At 41.5% G+C, this 17,082-nt stretch overlaps 1 protein-coding gene across 17 annotated transcripts in view; it reads right to left on the bottom strand.

The window, feature by feature from the left end:
• Nucleotides 1-17,082, bottom strand: part of GUCY2C (guanylate cyclase 2C) — a 100,403-nt gene that overhangs the window by 12,429 nt on the left and 70,892 nt on the right. For all 17 annotated transcript variants that reach the window (XM_060413386.1, XM_060413396.1, XM_060413397.1 and 14 more), the window contains 8 exons: nt 15,803-15,865; nt 15,103-15,174; nt 14,537-14,641; nt 11,356-11,442; nt 10,070-10,202; nt 7,313-7,450; nt 5,957-6,045; nt 2,645-2,736 (listed from right to left, as the gene is read on the bottom strand). In XM_060413386.1, the coding sequence (XP_060269369.1) occupies nt 2,645-2,736; nt 5,957-6,045; nt 7,313-7,450; nt 10,070-10,202; nt 11,356-11,442; nt 14,537-14,641; nt 15,103-15,174; nt 15,803-15,865 (779 nt within the window). The remainder of the gene's footprint in view (nt 1-2,644; nt 2,737-5,956; nt 6,046-7,312; nt 7,451-10,069; nt 10,203-11,355; nt 11,443-14,536; nt 14,642-15,102; nt 15,175-15,802; nt 15,866-17,082) is intronic.

The following is a 17,082-nucleotide window of genomic DNA, read 5'->3' as shown; positions in this document are numbered from 1 at the left end:
AAGTGGACATTTAATTTCCAAGTACATGGGGTTTTTAAAATATCTTTGATTTTAATTTCTCATTTAAATGCTTTCTTCTCTGCAATCACCGTGTTTTTTCATTTTTCTGACTTTATTGAGGCTTTCAAGGGCTAGGTCTCTCTTGGTAAATGCCACATTTGGACTTGAAAATATGTGGGTATCTTCAAGTATCTTTTGATATTGATTTCTAACATAATCTCACAGTGATTAGGAAACATACTTTGTATGATTTCCATACCTTTAGATCATGAAAGGAGAAGGCAATAGCTACCCACTCCAGTACTCTTGCCTGGAGAGTCCCATGGACGGAGAAGCCTGGTAGGCTACAGTCCATGGGGTCTCAAAGAGTTGGTCATGACTGAGCGACTTCACTTTCACTTTTCACTTTCATGCACTGGAGAAGGAAGTGGCAACCCACTCCAGTATTCTTGCCTGGAGAATCCTAGGAACAGAGGAGCCTGGTGGGCTGCCATCTATGGGGTCGCACAGAGTCAGACACGACTGAAGCGACTTAGCAGCAGCAGCAGACCATGAAACGTTTGCACCTTATTTCATGTCTCTGGATATGTTTCAGAGACTCCTAGTTTATAGTTGATGGGAACCTGAATAGAATTTGTATACTACTGTTGTATGAAAATTGTATAAATCTTAATTATATTGAATTGGTTCATGGTGCTTTTCAGGTCTACTATATCTTTCTACTTTTCTCTATATTCATTCTATTAACTTTTGAGAGTTTGACATTGAAACTCCAACTAAAAATCTTAATTTATCTTAAATTATAAGATACTTAAAAATAATTGTACTATAAAATAATTTAAAAATTCTTGTACTATAAAATACTTAAAAAATAATTGTACTATATAGTGGAACTATATGTAACTTTGTTCTGTATTTTCCAAGTCTCCTGTAAATGTGTTATCATACTTTCATAATTTAAAAATTAAAAAAGAAAGAGAAAAAAATTCGTACATTTCTGAATTCTATCACAGATCTGTTACAACTGGAAACTGCTAGGTTTGGGAAGAAGAGAAGTTTTTAACAAGGTCCCCAGGAGATTCTCACCAGAAACCATAAAGAAATCTAGCTGGGTAGAAAGAATGAGGGAGCAGGTGGAAAGGATGAAGATGGATAATCTGATTTCATGATGAATTGATACAATTAAAACAGTTTCCTCAACCTTGGCTGTGTATTTTAATCACCTGAGGAGCTTATTTAAACTCCTGATGACACCCTGCACCCAGATCAATTACATCAGACTCTCTTGGGTAGGACTCCGGCATCAGTAGTTTGCAAATATCCCCAGGTGACTTCAATGTGCAGCCAAGTAGAGAGAGAACCACCACATTAGAGGCTAAATACCAGGGGTCTAGTTCTATCTTCATGAGCTCACATTTCATCTGTCACACATACAGTTTCACCTGCTCTTAGTAATAGCTCTGGGAAGGAATGAAAAAGGGCAAGATTGAAATCATTTATTATTTCCTGCTCTTTCCCCACATTGGGTGGTTCAGATCAAGCAATCAATGGCCACACTTTCATTGTCTTCACTCTGCCCCAGAGGTCCCCAACATTTCTGGCGCCAGGGACTGGCTTCATGGAAGACAACTTCTCCATGGACTGGGCAGCGGTGGGGGTGGGGGAGGGTATGGTTTCGAAATGATTCAACGACGTTACATTTGCTGTGCGCTACATTTCTACTGTGGCTATCTCAGGATACTCTGCCCTGACTTTAGGGTCAGGGTTCACGCTTCTGTGAGAACTGAATGCTGCTGCTGATTTGAAAGGAGGCAGAACTTGGGTGGTAACGTGAGCAAGGAGAAACAGCTGTAAATACAGATGAAGCTTTGCTAGCCGCCCCCCAACCCCGCCTCACCTCCTGCTGTGTGGCCTGGTGTGTGGGGGGTTTGGGACCACTACTCCACCCCATCTCAGTCCTGGGCTTTATTTAGCTTCACTAAGTGTCTGAGTCTTTGACTTAACGAAACTACAAAAGAGCTAGAAGGAACTGCAGGAATCATCTACAGAAAATTCATTCCAATTTTACGAGCAACAGAATTGGTAACCATAACTAACTATTGTTAGGTCCTAGCCTAGAAACTGGATCTCCTAGGGCTATTTTTCTCACTGCATTTTCCAAACATGGGAAATCTAAAATTCAGTCTTACTGGATAACTGTGTGTTACTTTTCTCTTCATCCTGAATTATACTCTGATTCAGCCAAAGTTCCTGATCTTACGATTTTTAAAACTCTAAGGAACTTGCTGATGTTAAGAATTATCCAGGGGTTTTAAGATCCTCAGGATTCTACTAGACTTCTAAATCCTAATTACCTGCAGAAGAGTAAGGGAACTCTATTTTTTTAACAGATATAATCATGATCAGTCAGCATCTATTTTCTAATCAGGCTCGTTTTGCCCTTGAACATAGTACTTAGCTTTTCAAGTGATTATTTCTCGAGAAAATGGTCTGTTCATCTCCATATCATTTTAATTTTTTGGAGACAGGTATTACAATCTGTGATTTTTCATTAGAAAAGGCATTCTCATACTTAGCTACCACTGAATGTCAACTATTAGAAAAAACTGAAGCTAGTGGGGAAAAGTAAAAATGTCCGCCATACCCAAATATCTTGGCCAGGGTATTCTCAATTTTCTTGAAATCTGGCCTTTTTTCTGGATCTTCCTCCCAGCAGCTTTTGACAAGTAGATAGACCTGGAAGAAAGAAGAGGGCGAACTGGAGTAACTCAGAAAAGACAAATGCCATGTGGTATCACTTATATGTCAAGTCTAACATACGGCACAAATGAACCTCTCTATGGAAGAGAGACAGACTCACAGGCTTAGAGAACACAGCTGCGGTTGTCAGAGGAGCAGGGAGACGGGAGGGCTGGGAGTGTGGGGTTGGTGGATGCAAACTACTACCTTTAAAATAGATAAAAACAAGGTCTTACTATAGATAGCCTAGGGAACTATAGCCAATCCCCTTGGGATAAACTATAATGGAAAAGAATATGAAAAAGAAGGTATAAATGAGTCACTTTGCTGTACAGCAGAGATTGGCACAAGATTGCAAATCAGCTGTACTTCAAATAAATAAATAAGAGGTGGATTAGCTTAGACGGTGGTATCCTATTCTGTTCCGTGATGTAAGCAACTAAAGCAGGGAATGTTTTTAAAACATCTCAACTCTCACAACAAGTATGAAATGGCCCAGTTCCCTGTGGTCATCATTGCCTGCACTACTTTGCCTCACCCTTCCTTTTGATCCTAGGCTAAGGAAAAACGGCAATATTGATTTGGACCAGGTGGGATGGGAGAGACAGAACGCCTTACGGACATTTGCTGGGTTTGTGCTGGGGAGGGGGATAAATAACTGGGCTTGGTGAGTGCCAGGCAACTCTAAAATGAGAGTGAAGCTGTATGACATTAGTTTTCAGCTGTGCCTGACCATGGGATTATCTGGGGAGCATTCACAAAATTTCTTAGGACTTCAGGAGCTTCTGAATTAATTGGTTTGTGAAGGGACCTTGTTAGGGTTCTCAGATATAGCAAATACAAATACAGGACACCCAGTTAAACTTGAATTTCAGATTAAAAAATTAATAATTTACTTAGCACAAATATGTCCCAGGTATGACATGGGCAGAGGACATTAATGTATGTACGTTTGTAAGTTTCCCAGCTGCAGTGAAGAGAAACGAGGCAGGGGGTGGGGGTGGGGGTGGGGGTGGGGGAGGGGAGGTGGGAGGATGGGAGGGATGGGAGGGTGTGTTGGGGGGGTGGGTACAGAGGGAGAGGGAGAGGACAGGAAGCCCATGGAGCCATCTCATTTGATTCCGCTTGTTTGCAGCTTTTGTGGGATCAAAAAGCATGCTGAAGACCATCTGCTTTAAATTAAGTTTGCTCTTCACTCTCAACACAAACAGGATCACAAATGGTACTAGTTACACTCCCTGTCTGCATTCGTTTGCTTTAACGAAGAGTCCCTGGGGAGGGAGAGGACCACGGTATAGAACTGTAGTTGCCTGTATTCACCACTAGGTGGTACCCTTGCCCGGGAAAACGATCCGCTGGCTGACTGCCTTAGAGGAAGGGAGGGACAGAAGCGTCAAGTGAGCTGATGCAGCGTGCATGCGTGCCCAGTTGCTTCAGTCGTGTCCGACTCTGCAATCCCATGGACCGTAGCCCACCAGGCTCCTCGGTCAACAGCACATGCTCTTCAGGCCAAGTCTGGGAGTTTCAGACCTGTATTCTATTGGAGCCAGCTGCTGCTGGGGCTGCTAAGTCGCTTCAGTCGTGTCCGACTCTGTGCGGCTACTAGAAGACAATTCCTCATTTCCTATTCCAGAACCACCCAGCCGCACAAGTCAATGGACAAGGAGGCGGCTTTGGTGAAAGCTGTTTTAAACAGGAGGATATACTCAGACTAGAAAGGAGGGTTTGAGAGGAGAGATGCTGATGTGCGAAGAGGAATTCCAGGATCCAGAAAAGAAGCAGGAAGGGAAGGGATGAGGAGAAGGCAGAATAGGAGTGGATGTAGCTCAGAACACCTTGGGGTACAACCTGCCTTTCCTGTTGAAAAACAGAAAGAAATAAAAAAAGGCCCATTCATGCTCGGTAAAGTCTGACCATAAACCTCATCTAGCAGGTCACTTGCAAACTGAAGCAAAATGTTTTTATCTTTATCCTGCAAGGAACAAAAGTTTAAAAAAATTTTCTTCAACAACCATAAATATTTTTTTTTAACATTTACTTACCATATGCTGGATTATAACCGCTCAGATAAAATTCTAAAGAAAAAATTAGGATTTTTTTTTTTCTCCACAGTCCTTAAAGGCCTTTGTGAAGGATTATAAAACAGTTAAGCAAATACAGAACATCTCCATTTTCTTCAGAGGATAGAGTGAATGCACCTTTCTTTATTGTTTCTAGATATTGGCATATTTATTTTATAATCAGGAGGCAGTTTTATAAGCCTAGTAACTGTATCACACTGACATCTGCTCTTCTAGCTCCTAAATACTGAGAACGTGATGTGTGCTGGAGGAGCTCTTTTGTGAGTTGGGAGGATGACAGGCTGATAATGGCTCCCAAGGATGTGTTCCAACCCCTGGAACCAGTGAATGCTACCTTACTTGGAAAAAGGGTCTTTGCAGGTGTGATTAAGGATCTTGCAATGGGAAGATAATTCTGAATCATCCTTTTTAAAAAAGGTTTTTTAAAAACCCAATTTTATTTTATTTTTTAAAACTTTTTGGCTACATGGTATGTGGTTATCTTAGTTCCCTGAGAAGGGACTGAACCAGGCCTCCTGCATTGGAAATACGTAGTCTTAAACAATGAACCACCAAGGAAGTCCCTGGACTGAAACTTCAGTACTTTGGCCACCCGATGTGAAGAGCCAGCTCAGCGGAAAAGACCCTGATTCTGGGAAAGACTGAGGACAAAAGAAGAGCGTGGCAGAGGATGAGATGGTTAGATCGTATCACTGACTCAATGGGCATGAATGAGTTTCAGCAAACTTCAGGAGACAGTAGTGAAGGACAGGGAAGCCTGGCGTTCTGCAGTCCATGGGGTCGCAAAGAACTGGACATGACTCAGCAACTAAGTAACAGCAACAGTCACACGTATCCTCATACAGGAGAGAAGTAGGAGATTAGACAGAAATGGAGAATGTGGCCTGGAGGCAGAGATTAGAGTCTTGCGGCCACAAGCCAAGGCATGTCAAGAGCCACCAGAAGCTCCTGGGAGAAGTGAGGAATGGATTCTCCCGTAGAGCCTCTGGAGGAGGCACGGCCTCTGACAACTCATTTCAGACTTCTGGCCTCCAGAACTGTAAGTAAGTGGATACATTTCCTTGGTGTTCATCCACCGAGTCTGTGCTCCTTTGCTGCTGCAACCCCAAAGAAACTCATGCAGGAGACATACTCACTTCCAGCTCTTTTTCCTCTGCTGTTTCCAGGAACAGATCGGGGCGGAAGGGTTTCACTCCGTTGGAATTCTCCACTCTGAAAATCTTCTCTGATAGGACGAGAACCATTCAAATTACAAGAAAGAATGCAGTGTGAAGAAATTTTAGCAGCAGCCTCCAGACTCTGAATGGGTTCCCGGACCTGGATGCGGAGCCGGTGGGAATGTGGCAAAGCCTAGGCTAGCACTCAACAAACAGATGTGAATGAATGGATGGGCCACCAGGGCAAGGGGGCTTAGGCCCTCTTACACCCAGGGAATACTTCAGTTAAAGCTACAAGCCATTTAAAACTTAACTCAAAGAGCACTGTCTTAGGGAGGTTTCTTCTGACCGAGATGCTAGCCTGTCCTCCCTACACCCTTCAGCTACCTTCATCCTCCATACTGGTAAGAGCTGGTGCACAGGAAGCACTCAGTGAATCGAGAATTGGACGAATGGAATGAAACACTTCCCCCTAACGAGGACCTACTGTAGAGCACAGGGAACTCTGCCCAGTGTTACGTGGCAGCCTGGATGGGAGGGGCGTCTGGGGGAGAATGGACACATGGATATGGATGGCTTAGTCACTTTGCTGTCCACCTAACACTATCGCAATGTTGTTAATCGGCTGTACTCCAATACAAAACACAAAGTTTAATAATTAAAAAAAGAATAGTCAAGTTTAATATTCCATGGGGAGTCAGTATAATCTCCAAATCAACTTTCTAGAATTTAATAAACTATGCTACCCTGCTACCCCACCTCAAACACACACACACACACATACACACACACATGAGATGGATAGCATCACCGACTCAATGGACATGAACTTGAGCAAACTCCGGGAGACAGTAGAGGATGGGGAAAGCTTGGCGTGCAGCAGTCCACGGGGGTCACAAAGAGTCAGACATGACAGCAACTGAGCGACAGCAACAACCCCCCCTACACACACACATCAAAAGAGGACATGTGGCAAAACTACAGCATTCTCTTAGTAAGACCTCAAGGATGCATGTGGTCCTGTTAGTGATCTAGTTCAGGTGTTAAAGACGCATATCTCTTAATGGAATCAGAAGGGAAGCAGGAAATTTCAAGGCACAGCTCTTTAACTGAGTATTGCTGACAGTGGCGGCGGCTGGCAGTAGGGTATTGTCCTGTGCTTTTCAGAGCCCTCTGACATTTCATACTGTCATTGAATCCCTCCAACCACCCTGTGCGGTGTAGAGCATGGGAGTGACACTGCTCTTGCTGACAAGGGGACTGAGATGTGGTCACAGAAACCGCGGGGTCTCGGTCAGCCTAGAATTCCTGCTGGCTCCCAGAGAAGGTCCTCACCTTTCTGGTCCCGACAGCTGAGCGTGTAGAAGGTTTCTCTCCGCTGGATGATCTCCTGGGCGATGATGCCGTAGCTGTACACGTCTCCTTTCTGCGAAACGCTGGCTACGCGCAGATGCTCTGGGGCCGTCCACAAGTCTGTGTGTTCAGCAGTGAGACTTTAACGTTGAGGGGGTGAGTAGCCCAGGGATCCCCGACGCGCTATTAAGTCCCTCCACCACACTAATGCTGGCGATGGGGGCAGAATAGACACTTGCCTTCCGAGCTGACTAGGTAATGCCAGGATCTGGGTAGGAAACATGGAATGCCTTCCCTAAAACTGCCTGGGTCATGAAAACCCTCAAGGTCTACCTAGAACAGCGCCTAGGGTACAGGGAGTGCTCGGTAAATATTTGTGGGGTGAATTCAGTAGAATGTAAGAGGCCGAGGATTTAATAGTTTATGGAACATGCAGCATAAACCTATGAAAGCCTTTATAAATATTTTAAAATTATATATTTAATGTAATATAAAACACTGTGTGCATGCTCACTCAGTTGTGTCTGACTCTTTGTGACCCCATGGACTGCTGCCCACCAGGCTCCTCTGTCCATGGGCTCTCCCAGGCAAGGGTACCGGCATGGGTTGCCATTTCCTTGCCCAGGGGATCTTCCTGACCCAGAAATCAAACCCAGGTCTCTAGCATTGCAGGCAGATTCTTTATCACTAAGCCACCTGGGAAGCCCATATAAAATACTACATGTATATAAAGATTTAATAAATATATACTTACAAATTTTATGTAATATAAAACACATTTCTTTTAGTAAATATAAATATATTTACTATATATATGTTTGCTGGTGGTAGTTTAGGCCCTAAGTCATGTCTGACCCTTTTGCAATGTAATGGACTGTAGCCCACCAGGCTCCTCTGTCCATGGGATTCTCCAGCCAAGAATACTGGAGTGGGTAGCCATTCCCTTCTCCAGGGGATTGAACCTGAGCCTCCTGCATTCCAGGTGAATTCTTTACTGACTGAGCCACCAGGGAATCGCCATCTATGTATATTTACTAAAAGGAAATAATGGGCTTTCCAGGTAGTTCAGAAGGTAATGAACCTGCCTGCAATGCAGGAGACACGGGTTCAATCCCTGGGTAGGAAAGATCCCCTGGAGAAGTGAATGGGAACCCACAACAGTATTTTTACTAAGAGAAAATAAAGACAGCACATTGAAACAGAGAGACAGTCACTGATAAGTTTCCAGATGTGATATAGTAGCAGCCATGAGGTCAGCTAATACACAGATGTGCTTTCTTTGGTTCCTGTGGTATTCTTTAAAAAAAAAAAGCATACGATTTACTCACATTTTACTAGCGTGCGAGCTATTACTACTGCTTCCCATCAAGTTCATTTCAAGAGTGAAGCACTCCTGTGTCTGGCTCTCATAGTCACTTGGGTTTGGGACCCCCACTACATATCTTATTTTTAATAATGGGGGCATACAATTAATTATTCTCCAACATCCCTTGGGAGTTTATAAGGATCACCTAGCTCCCTGTAGACTTCTTGAGATTTCTACCTTCAGCAGTTTCAAGTACATAAATCAACAGATTCGTGTGTTTAGGTATAGTGAGATGCTTATGATAAAGCACACTTTCCCCATCTGGCTTTCCATCCAAGTGTTCACTGCATTTTCAGATTTATGTCTTGTGAATTTATGCGGCTAGTGATTCATTAAAAATGGATCCTAATGGTTGGGCTTGTAGGAGAGGGAAGTAAATCTACTTATGCTAAGATTTCAGGTAACTGATCCCACAGACAGGCTCATATAACTGGATGTTCGGGAGGATAGGCTTGGATCTGCAATTAATCTGATTTTGTGTCGTGGTGAGTCATTTCATGAAGGGGCTTTGCTCACTCCACGATGAACCCAGGCACACAGCAGGTTCTCAATAAGCACTAACCGGATTTAGTCCAATGTCTTAGCATCCTCGACATAGCTAAAGAAGTGGGTGCAGGATTGTAATTTTTCGTCCATTATGGAAAACTAAAAGGAGTGCAAAAATAGAATTAGAGGTAGAATTTAGTTTTTGAGAAATTTAGTGGTATTTTGAGGCATCTATGGGTCCTAGCCCTCTGAGGCTGTTTAACCCTGAGTTCTAATAAAGAACTGGCAAACATTCAACATGAAAAGCCCTTGATACTTTACAAATCACTTTTTTTGACTCCCATCACCACTCCTGAAAGGGATACATAAGAATATATTTTACCGATAAGACTTAGGTTTTCTAAGCATCATCATTTCTTACCATTATCACAGATAAACGAATGATGTCTAGAATTTGGAAAGGGGTCTTCAGTCTTATACTCTATCTTTTTGGGCAATTCTCTTAGCCTTTCTGAGCTTTAGTTCTGTCTTCTATAAAACAGGAGGGTTCAATAAGGGGATTTCTGAGGTCTCCTACGGCTCTAACTTTCTGTATTTTTTCACACAGTCCTGCCTCCACAAGCCTATAGCTCCTTCGTGATTTCTCCCTTGAATCAAGGGACACACAGATGGAGGAAACCCACAGAGGAGATCTGTTCAACTTGACAAGCACACACTGGACACTGAGAAGGGGGCAATGCTGGGGAGTGAGCCAGCTACTGCCTCTTACGGAAGTGTTTTTTCTGCTCAGTATCACCGTTTCCTGAGCACTTTACATGGACTTGTGCAAAATTAAAAAAGAAAAGTGTTTAAGTGGGAAACTAGTGAAAATTTCATTCACGACAGACCTTTTCTTGGAGGCAAAATGGAATTGCAGCCAAAATCGGTGATCTTCACCACCATTCTACTGTCCACCACGCAGTTGGTCGATTTTAGACGGCCGTGGACTTCTGTCTTACTGGAGTGCAGATATGACATTCCCTGTAGTTTTTCAGATACAGGAAAACAAAAAGAGATATGACACTCCTCAGCTTCTCTGTCCTTTGCAGGGAAGAGGTGACTTGGTGAAATCATTTTGGCATATGGACAGAATCACCGTCGAGTTTTAAATTTAACTCCATTAACTTTATAAAATATTGTTAAAGCCCTAACATTTGCCTAAGTACTGCATCCAGTTTTGAAGGTTATTTAGGTGACACAGTAAAAGGCAACTGTCTAAAGACTCTGGTTAAGTAGCTGTAGACAATATGAAGCAAAGATTGATCCTATTTTTTAGTGTTTTTGTTTACCACTTATTCAGCCTGTGACCTTGGGTATGTCTCTGGTTCTCTGCTACCTCAATATGAATATGAAAATAATACGAATAATAAGGCTTTGCCTTCCTGAAGGGAGAGGTTAGGCTAGATTATTTCTCAAAATCTAATTGCTTTCTATCTCTTTTGAAACAGAATGTTTCATTCGGTTTTGAAAGAAGTTCTTTTTCGGCTGTTGTGTCTCCCCCTGGCGGCCAGAGGTGGTGGTACTGCAGACACTAGTGTTCAGCCTTGGTCCTGGGAGTGAACTGAGGCAAGTAAGATATTATACTACTTTTTTTTCCCCAATTGATTCCGATGCTATGTGTCTTTCAGGTGATTTAAGACTGTATCAAATAGCTCACTCTTGGGACTGGTTTTTCTTCATTCTTGAATGGGGCCCTAGTTACTGGTATCCACTTCCTTTTCATAGCATGTCTAGGAATATACATGTCCAAATTTTTTATTGCCTCATGCAAGATGAATGCCTGCCCTTATATTTTCTCTTACATTAAGGTGAAGATTCAGTTATCTTCCCTGAAACTTTATGTGATTTTTTTTTTTTTACTTCCAGCAAATCTATGAAAAGGTGTGCCTGCAACCCAGTGTAGAAAGAATTTAATAATAAAAATAATAAGTCAATATATATACTGAATACTTGCTTGTCAGGCCTTATACAAAGCCCATGTATTGTTTCGTAAAATCTTCACAAAAACCCTATGACACAGGTAGGTACTCTTTCGTTATCTTTTAAGAGATGAAGAAACCAATGCGATAGCTGGCTAGGTCTGTTTTCCAGATTTAACTTTCATAAACATCTTTCATGTCTGTGGGTCTCTTACCTTAGCAATGTCATACAAGACAGAGATCTTAAACTCCCAGTCCATGAATGTACCATCAGGGTAAGAAATTGTGTCATTTAAAACTTCCTGAGCAGGAGAAAAAGAAAAGGAAGATGAGTTGTCTAAAGGATACCACTGTGGAGAGATTCTAACAGGCAAATAATGATCTTTTGTTTTTTATTTTTTAACATGTTGATCACACCCCGAGGCATGTGGGATCTTAGTTGCCCAATCCCCAACCAGGGATTGAACCTACGCCCCCTGTGGTAGAAGCGTGAAGTATTAATATTGGACCACCAGGGAAGTTCCAATAATGAGTCCTTGGGCTCAGGAACAAGCTGGAACTCCACTGCCCTGGTTTTCTTGAACATATGTTTCTTTTCTCTCTAAGAAACACTGGGTGGTTCTTTATCACAAGGAGATGAGCACGAGATGCCCACAGATCCCAAATCCTGTTTCTTCACCAGACAGAGGTAAAGGAATGAGCAGGTACCTGCCAGGAGAGTGGGCTGGTGAGCCTGATTCCCAAGTGCCTGGCTTGCAGGCTCTGTATCATCAAAATTACACTAGTGTTTTCCAACAAGGAATTGCTATCAGGAAATCCCTTTAGCTAGGATTTCATTTTTACTTACAAGACCAATTACATCAATTGGTTTAATAGCTCTAAGTGTTCCGTCCATTTATTAAGTCCTCTGTCATTAAGACAGAGCTCTTGAATTTTTGCATTAACTGTATGACCTAGAGTTTTGAACTCATAGTATTAACGTGATGATGGTTCTATCAAGATACAGGGTATTTAAACTAAGCTAATTCTTCACAGTAAAACTCTAAGCAGGACCCTAACTGAAAACCTAACAACAATTTCTTGTCTGGGGAAAAAGCCCAGTTTTAACTTAGGTACTGTACCAGTAATTTCCAACAAAGGGCCCAAAGTCACTGGTTGTTTCAGATGAGGTTGCTGAAGCGGTGGGTAACCAGTCAGTTTAAGTGAGGGGAGTTATGAGCAGACAGACTCTTCCCTTAGCACCTGATATGTGGCTTTTGTTTATTTGTTTATTATCTCTTCTCCCTATGAAAATGTCTGTCCTCTGTGATAATCTTCACTTACTGGTGTATCTAAATTTTTTGTCACGTTGAAACCAAATGATTCAGATATGGTCTAGCCCTCATATGGAAAGTATTTCTAACTTTGAGAGACTTGAAATTATTATTATTAGGAATGTGTGTTTATTTTATTGTATCAGCAGCAATTTAAATGAACATTTTCAGCACCAATTAAAATGATCTTATATGTAGCCTTTCCCCAAAGACCATTTGATATGATGCATTAGAATAATATTTTTTCCATTCATAAAACTAACCATATCTAACTGTATTATGCTTTTCATATATGACTTGGCATAGAGTTACCTGTATTGCATTTATAATTTTTCCATTTATATTGATAAATGACATTAGTATTTAATCACATTTTAGTATCAACTCTATGTTAGCCTTGTTGAATGTTAAATGAATTTAGAAGATGTTCATGTTTTTCTTTAGCTTTAGAGTAGTGTTTATATAGACAATGAGAATTATTCATTGAAGTTTAGAAAAATTAAACTGAATCTGGTTTTCTTTGTAATGAAAATGTTAATGTCTTCTACCATTACTGACTTCCTTAAGTTTTTACTTCTTTTTTTTTTTTTAAGTTTTTACTTCTTGAGTCAAGTTTTCATAATTATATTGTTTCTGAAAATTTTCCCTTTTTTAGACTTTATAATTTAACAGTCATGATATATTCTTTCATAACTGAAAGCATCTTTTTCATAGCTTTTTAATTTTCATTTTATTTTTATGCTTGCTTTAAAGATTTAATTAGAAGTATAAGAGGCTTGTGTATTTTATAGTTTTTAAAAAATAAACAACTCAAGAATGCACTTTAAAATTTTATCAGTTTTATAACAATTGAATTGTGGTTTCCTTTCCTTTAGGCCATAGTTATTCTAAACTTTGCATTGAATATTTAGATTATTTTTTAAAAGAGAGAACAGCATTTAGGGCTATGATTTTTTTTTTCCTTGAGGATACATTTGAGTTTATGCCATACATACATTTTTAAATCTACATTTTTTTTCTAATAACCATCCAGTTTTCTCTTAATACAGAAACAAATATGCAAATAAAATAAAATGAATGGAGAGGCAATCACTTTTCCACATTTCCGCATTTGTTCTTTGTTTTTTCTTTTTTTTTACATACACAGAATTTTATTAAATTTCTTGTGAGAAAAAGAACACTCTAAAGTGCCAAATTTCGTATAAGTTAGAGAACTTAGTGAAAATGGTGAAAAAAAATCAAAAGGGGAAACATGATTTAAATAATCTCACAAAAGAGCAAAAACACATCTTCATATAATAATCATCAAACTATAAAATTAAGAAAGGAAATCTTTTTTATTTCTTTTATAAAAGAATATATTTCAAAGTCTCACCTGTTGATGATTGCATTCAAAAAAATTTATATTCTAAACATATGAGTAGTCTCACTCTTACCAACGTTTTACCAACATGAATGTTTTAATCCATGGTAGATGGGGGATTTAGACTACTCATTCACAGTGAGATAGAATGTCAGCATTTTCTGTAGTACAGCAGTTTTTTCAAGTCTACACTCCTGAATATTTTTTAGCTAGTTAGCTCAGCTGGTAAAGAATCCGCCTGCAATGCAGGAGACCCCAGTTCAATTCCTGGGTCAAAAATTCCTGGCCCTGGAGAAGGGATAGGCATTCTTGGGCTTCCCTGGTAGCTCACCTGGTAAAGAATCCGCCTGCAATGTGAGAGTCCTGGGTTCGATCCCTAGGTTGGGAAGATCCCCTGGAGAAGGGAACAGCTACCCACTCCAGTATTCTGGCCTAGAGAATTCCATGGACAGAGGAGCCTGGCAGACTACAGTCCATAGGGTGCCAAAGAGTTGGACACGACTGAGTGACTTTCATTTCACTTATGATGATATAATAGGGATAAATGGACAAAATCTGAGTGATCTAGTTTGATAAGCATATGGGCCCATACATTTTTCCTAATAACTCTCTGCTGTTATTATTTCACTGAGTGAGTATTTAAAATTTCTACTACACATTTTTTTTTTTTTTGTATATGGTTGGTGGGTTAAGAAATTGGAAATGATTCTGGTTCCTTACCCGGAGGGATCCTCTCTCGCAGTACTCAATCACCCCAAAGATCATGGAATCAAGCTTCACCGTGCCGTAGAACTTAGTTAGGTTGTAATAGTCAATCTGAAGCAACTAAGACATAACACACTCATTTACAAAGCAGCTCAGGCAGAAAAGAGCACCTGATTAAAAACTAACAATATACTAATAAAACATGCCCTGTCTCAGATCTCTGGGAAGATATACTACTGCTCTTGATACAATGAAGCATCAATGTGTCTCCTTCTGCACTTGGCATTAATCTGACCTCACGGGCTTTCTTTCTTCTGCAAGAGGACCTGAATACAAACCTTTGACTACTCTCCCATCACATCAGGACCACTTTCTAGGACATGCCAGCATGTTCTGTACCATCAAACATCTCTGACAAAATTTGGGGGGAGAATTTTCAACAAGAAGTATGGTCACCCATTCCTGGTCTGCGGGCTTCTCTGTCAGGACTCCCTAATAACACCTTGCTCCACCAGGGACCTCAATGCTTGGTGAAAACGGAGTAAAGTTATTTCTCACTTAAAGGTCTTAAGTAAGCATACCTTGTTCAACTCTATCTTCTGTTTCTCAGTGAAGTTGCCATCATTGTGCTTGAGATCCTTTAGAATCACTCGCTGCAAAGATCAATTGAATTAAGGAGATAGTGTAGCATGACCGCCAAATGCATGTTATAATCATCTGCTCACATGACTATCTTCCCACTCTACTGTAAGCTTTTGAAAGCGGTAACATTCTTTCACTGCTGTTTATATCCTTGGTGCCTAGTGCCTGGGATGTGGTAGGCTCATATGAGAATGTTTCTTTAAAATGATTAAGTGAAAAAAGGAGGAAGGAAGGGAGGAAAGAAAGGAGGAAAGGAGGAAGGAGGGGAGAAAGGAAGGAAAGAAGGAAGAAAGGAAGATACAAAACTTTGCTATGGAATTGTTACATCCCCACTGCAATGATTCAAGATACAATACAGGGTTGCCTGGACTGCTCTGAATCTATTATTTTTCCTTTTCCTTCCTACACTCTCCCCCTCTTAAAAATTTTATTTTTTCTTCAGTAGACCCAGGACTTGTGAATATTGTAAGTGGTGAAGCAGAGCCCGGCCCAGCCCTGTGAAAGGCTCTAACAGCATCCCTTGGGTCAGCCCCGGGACCCGGGCCATCACACCGCCGACAGAGCTGGGGCCACAATGAGTCAGAAGGCCCAGCACGTATCCCTGATTGAGAGTTCAGAAAAGCAGAGGAGACTAGTCACCTTTTTGTCGTATTTGCACTGTCGCAGTCTCTGGATTGTGTCTCGCCTCTTGTCCTCATCGATCTGGCACAAGAACAAGCTAATTATTCCAGAGGCTCCACGTCTTGGCTCCCCACCTGCCGGTCAAAGGCTGAGAGACTCTGCCTGAGTCTACTGCGGTTGGTTCACAGCATGCCAGGCAGGCTCAGAAAAACTGTTATTATTGTCCTGTGTCCCCTCTCATGCTCACCTCCCCCCTCCAATGGTAACTTCTTTCCAAGTATCCACCAACCGCACACTTAATTCTGGGTTTTCTCCCCGCTTCTTGTAGCCTGTTTCAGCCAGAGACTTCCTTTGCTTCCTTCCCGCCCAGCCCCCCAGACTATTGGGAACCATCGCCTGTAGCTACAGACAGATGCTCTCAGGGAATCATGTTTGGCATCTGAATTGCGAACTCATGCCTCAGGGTCCAAGTAGCAGTGCAAGTGAGGACTTCTTGCTGGGGCTTCAGGAGGCAGCCGCATCAGCTTGGGGTTCAGCCTGGAGTTGCGAGATCAGCTGGTTTGTCAATAGAAGCCAGTAATTTATTTGGCGGTGCTGGGTCTTAGTTGCAGCATGTGGGGTCTAGTTCTAGGTGTGGCCTGTGGGATCTAGCTCTCTGGCCAGGTGCTGAACCTGGGCCCCTTGTATTGGGAGCGTGGAGTCTTAGCCCCTGGACCATCAAGGAAATCCCAGTAATTAATTTTAAAAGAAGTTAAATATTGACCGAAACACAAAACACACACACACACACACACACACACACACACACACACACACACACGCAGGCTAGATATGGCTCTTGGTCTGCTACTCGAAAGGCAGAAAAGATTATGAAACATTGCATCTTTCCACTCAATTCTTATAAAAACCTGTGATGTATTTTATTTGTTAAAAGTTACCTCATAGGAACGTTTTGACAATGTGAGTGAAATAAGTAATATCCAATTCCATGCATGACGCCTGGCACAGCGCAGATTAATAAACGTCACTTGTCTCCCCTTCTCCTGTTTCTCATTTTATTTGTGGGGTACAAAGGGTTACATGGCACCATGGGTCACCCGATAATTTACGGAACCTGAGTGTGACTTCTCGTCTAGTGTTCTTTTTACCCTCTCAAGCCTTGATTGCGTCATTTAAACCATTTGAACCTTAGTGCCTTATTTGGGCAATCCTAAAAGGAAGACTCTTGAGAGTCCCTTGGACTGCAAGGAGATCCAATCAGTCCATTCTATAGGAGATCAGCCCTGGGTGTTCTTTGG

Source organism: Ovis aries, chromosome 3, assembly GCF_016772045.2.
Source record: "Ovis aries strain OAR_USU_Benz2616 breed Rambouillet chromosome 3, ARS-UI_Ramb_v3.0, whole genome shotgun sequence".
Lineage (NCBI taxonomy): Eukaryota > Metazoa > Chordata > Mammalia > Artiodactyla > Bovidae > Ovis > Ovis aries.
This window is presented reverse-complemented; position numbering and strand designations above follow the sequence as displayed.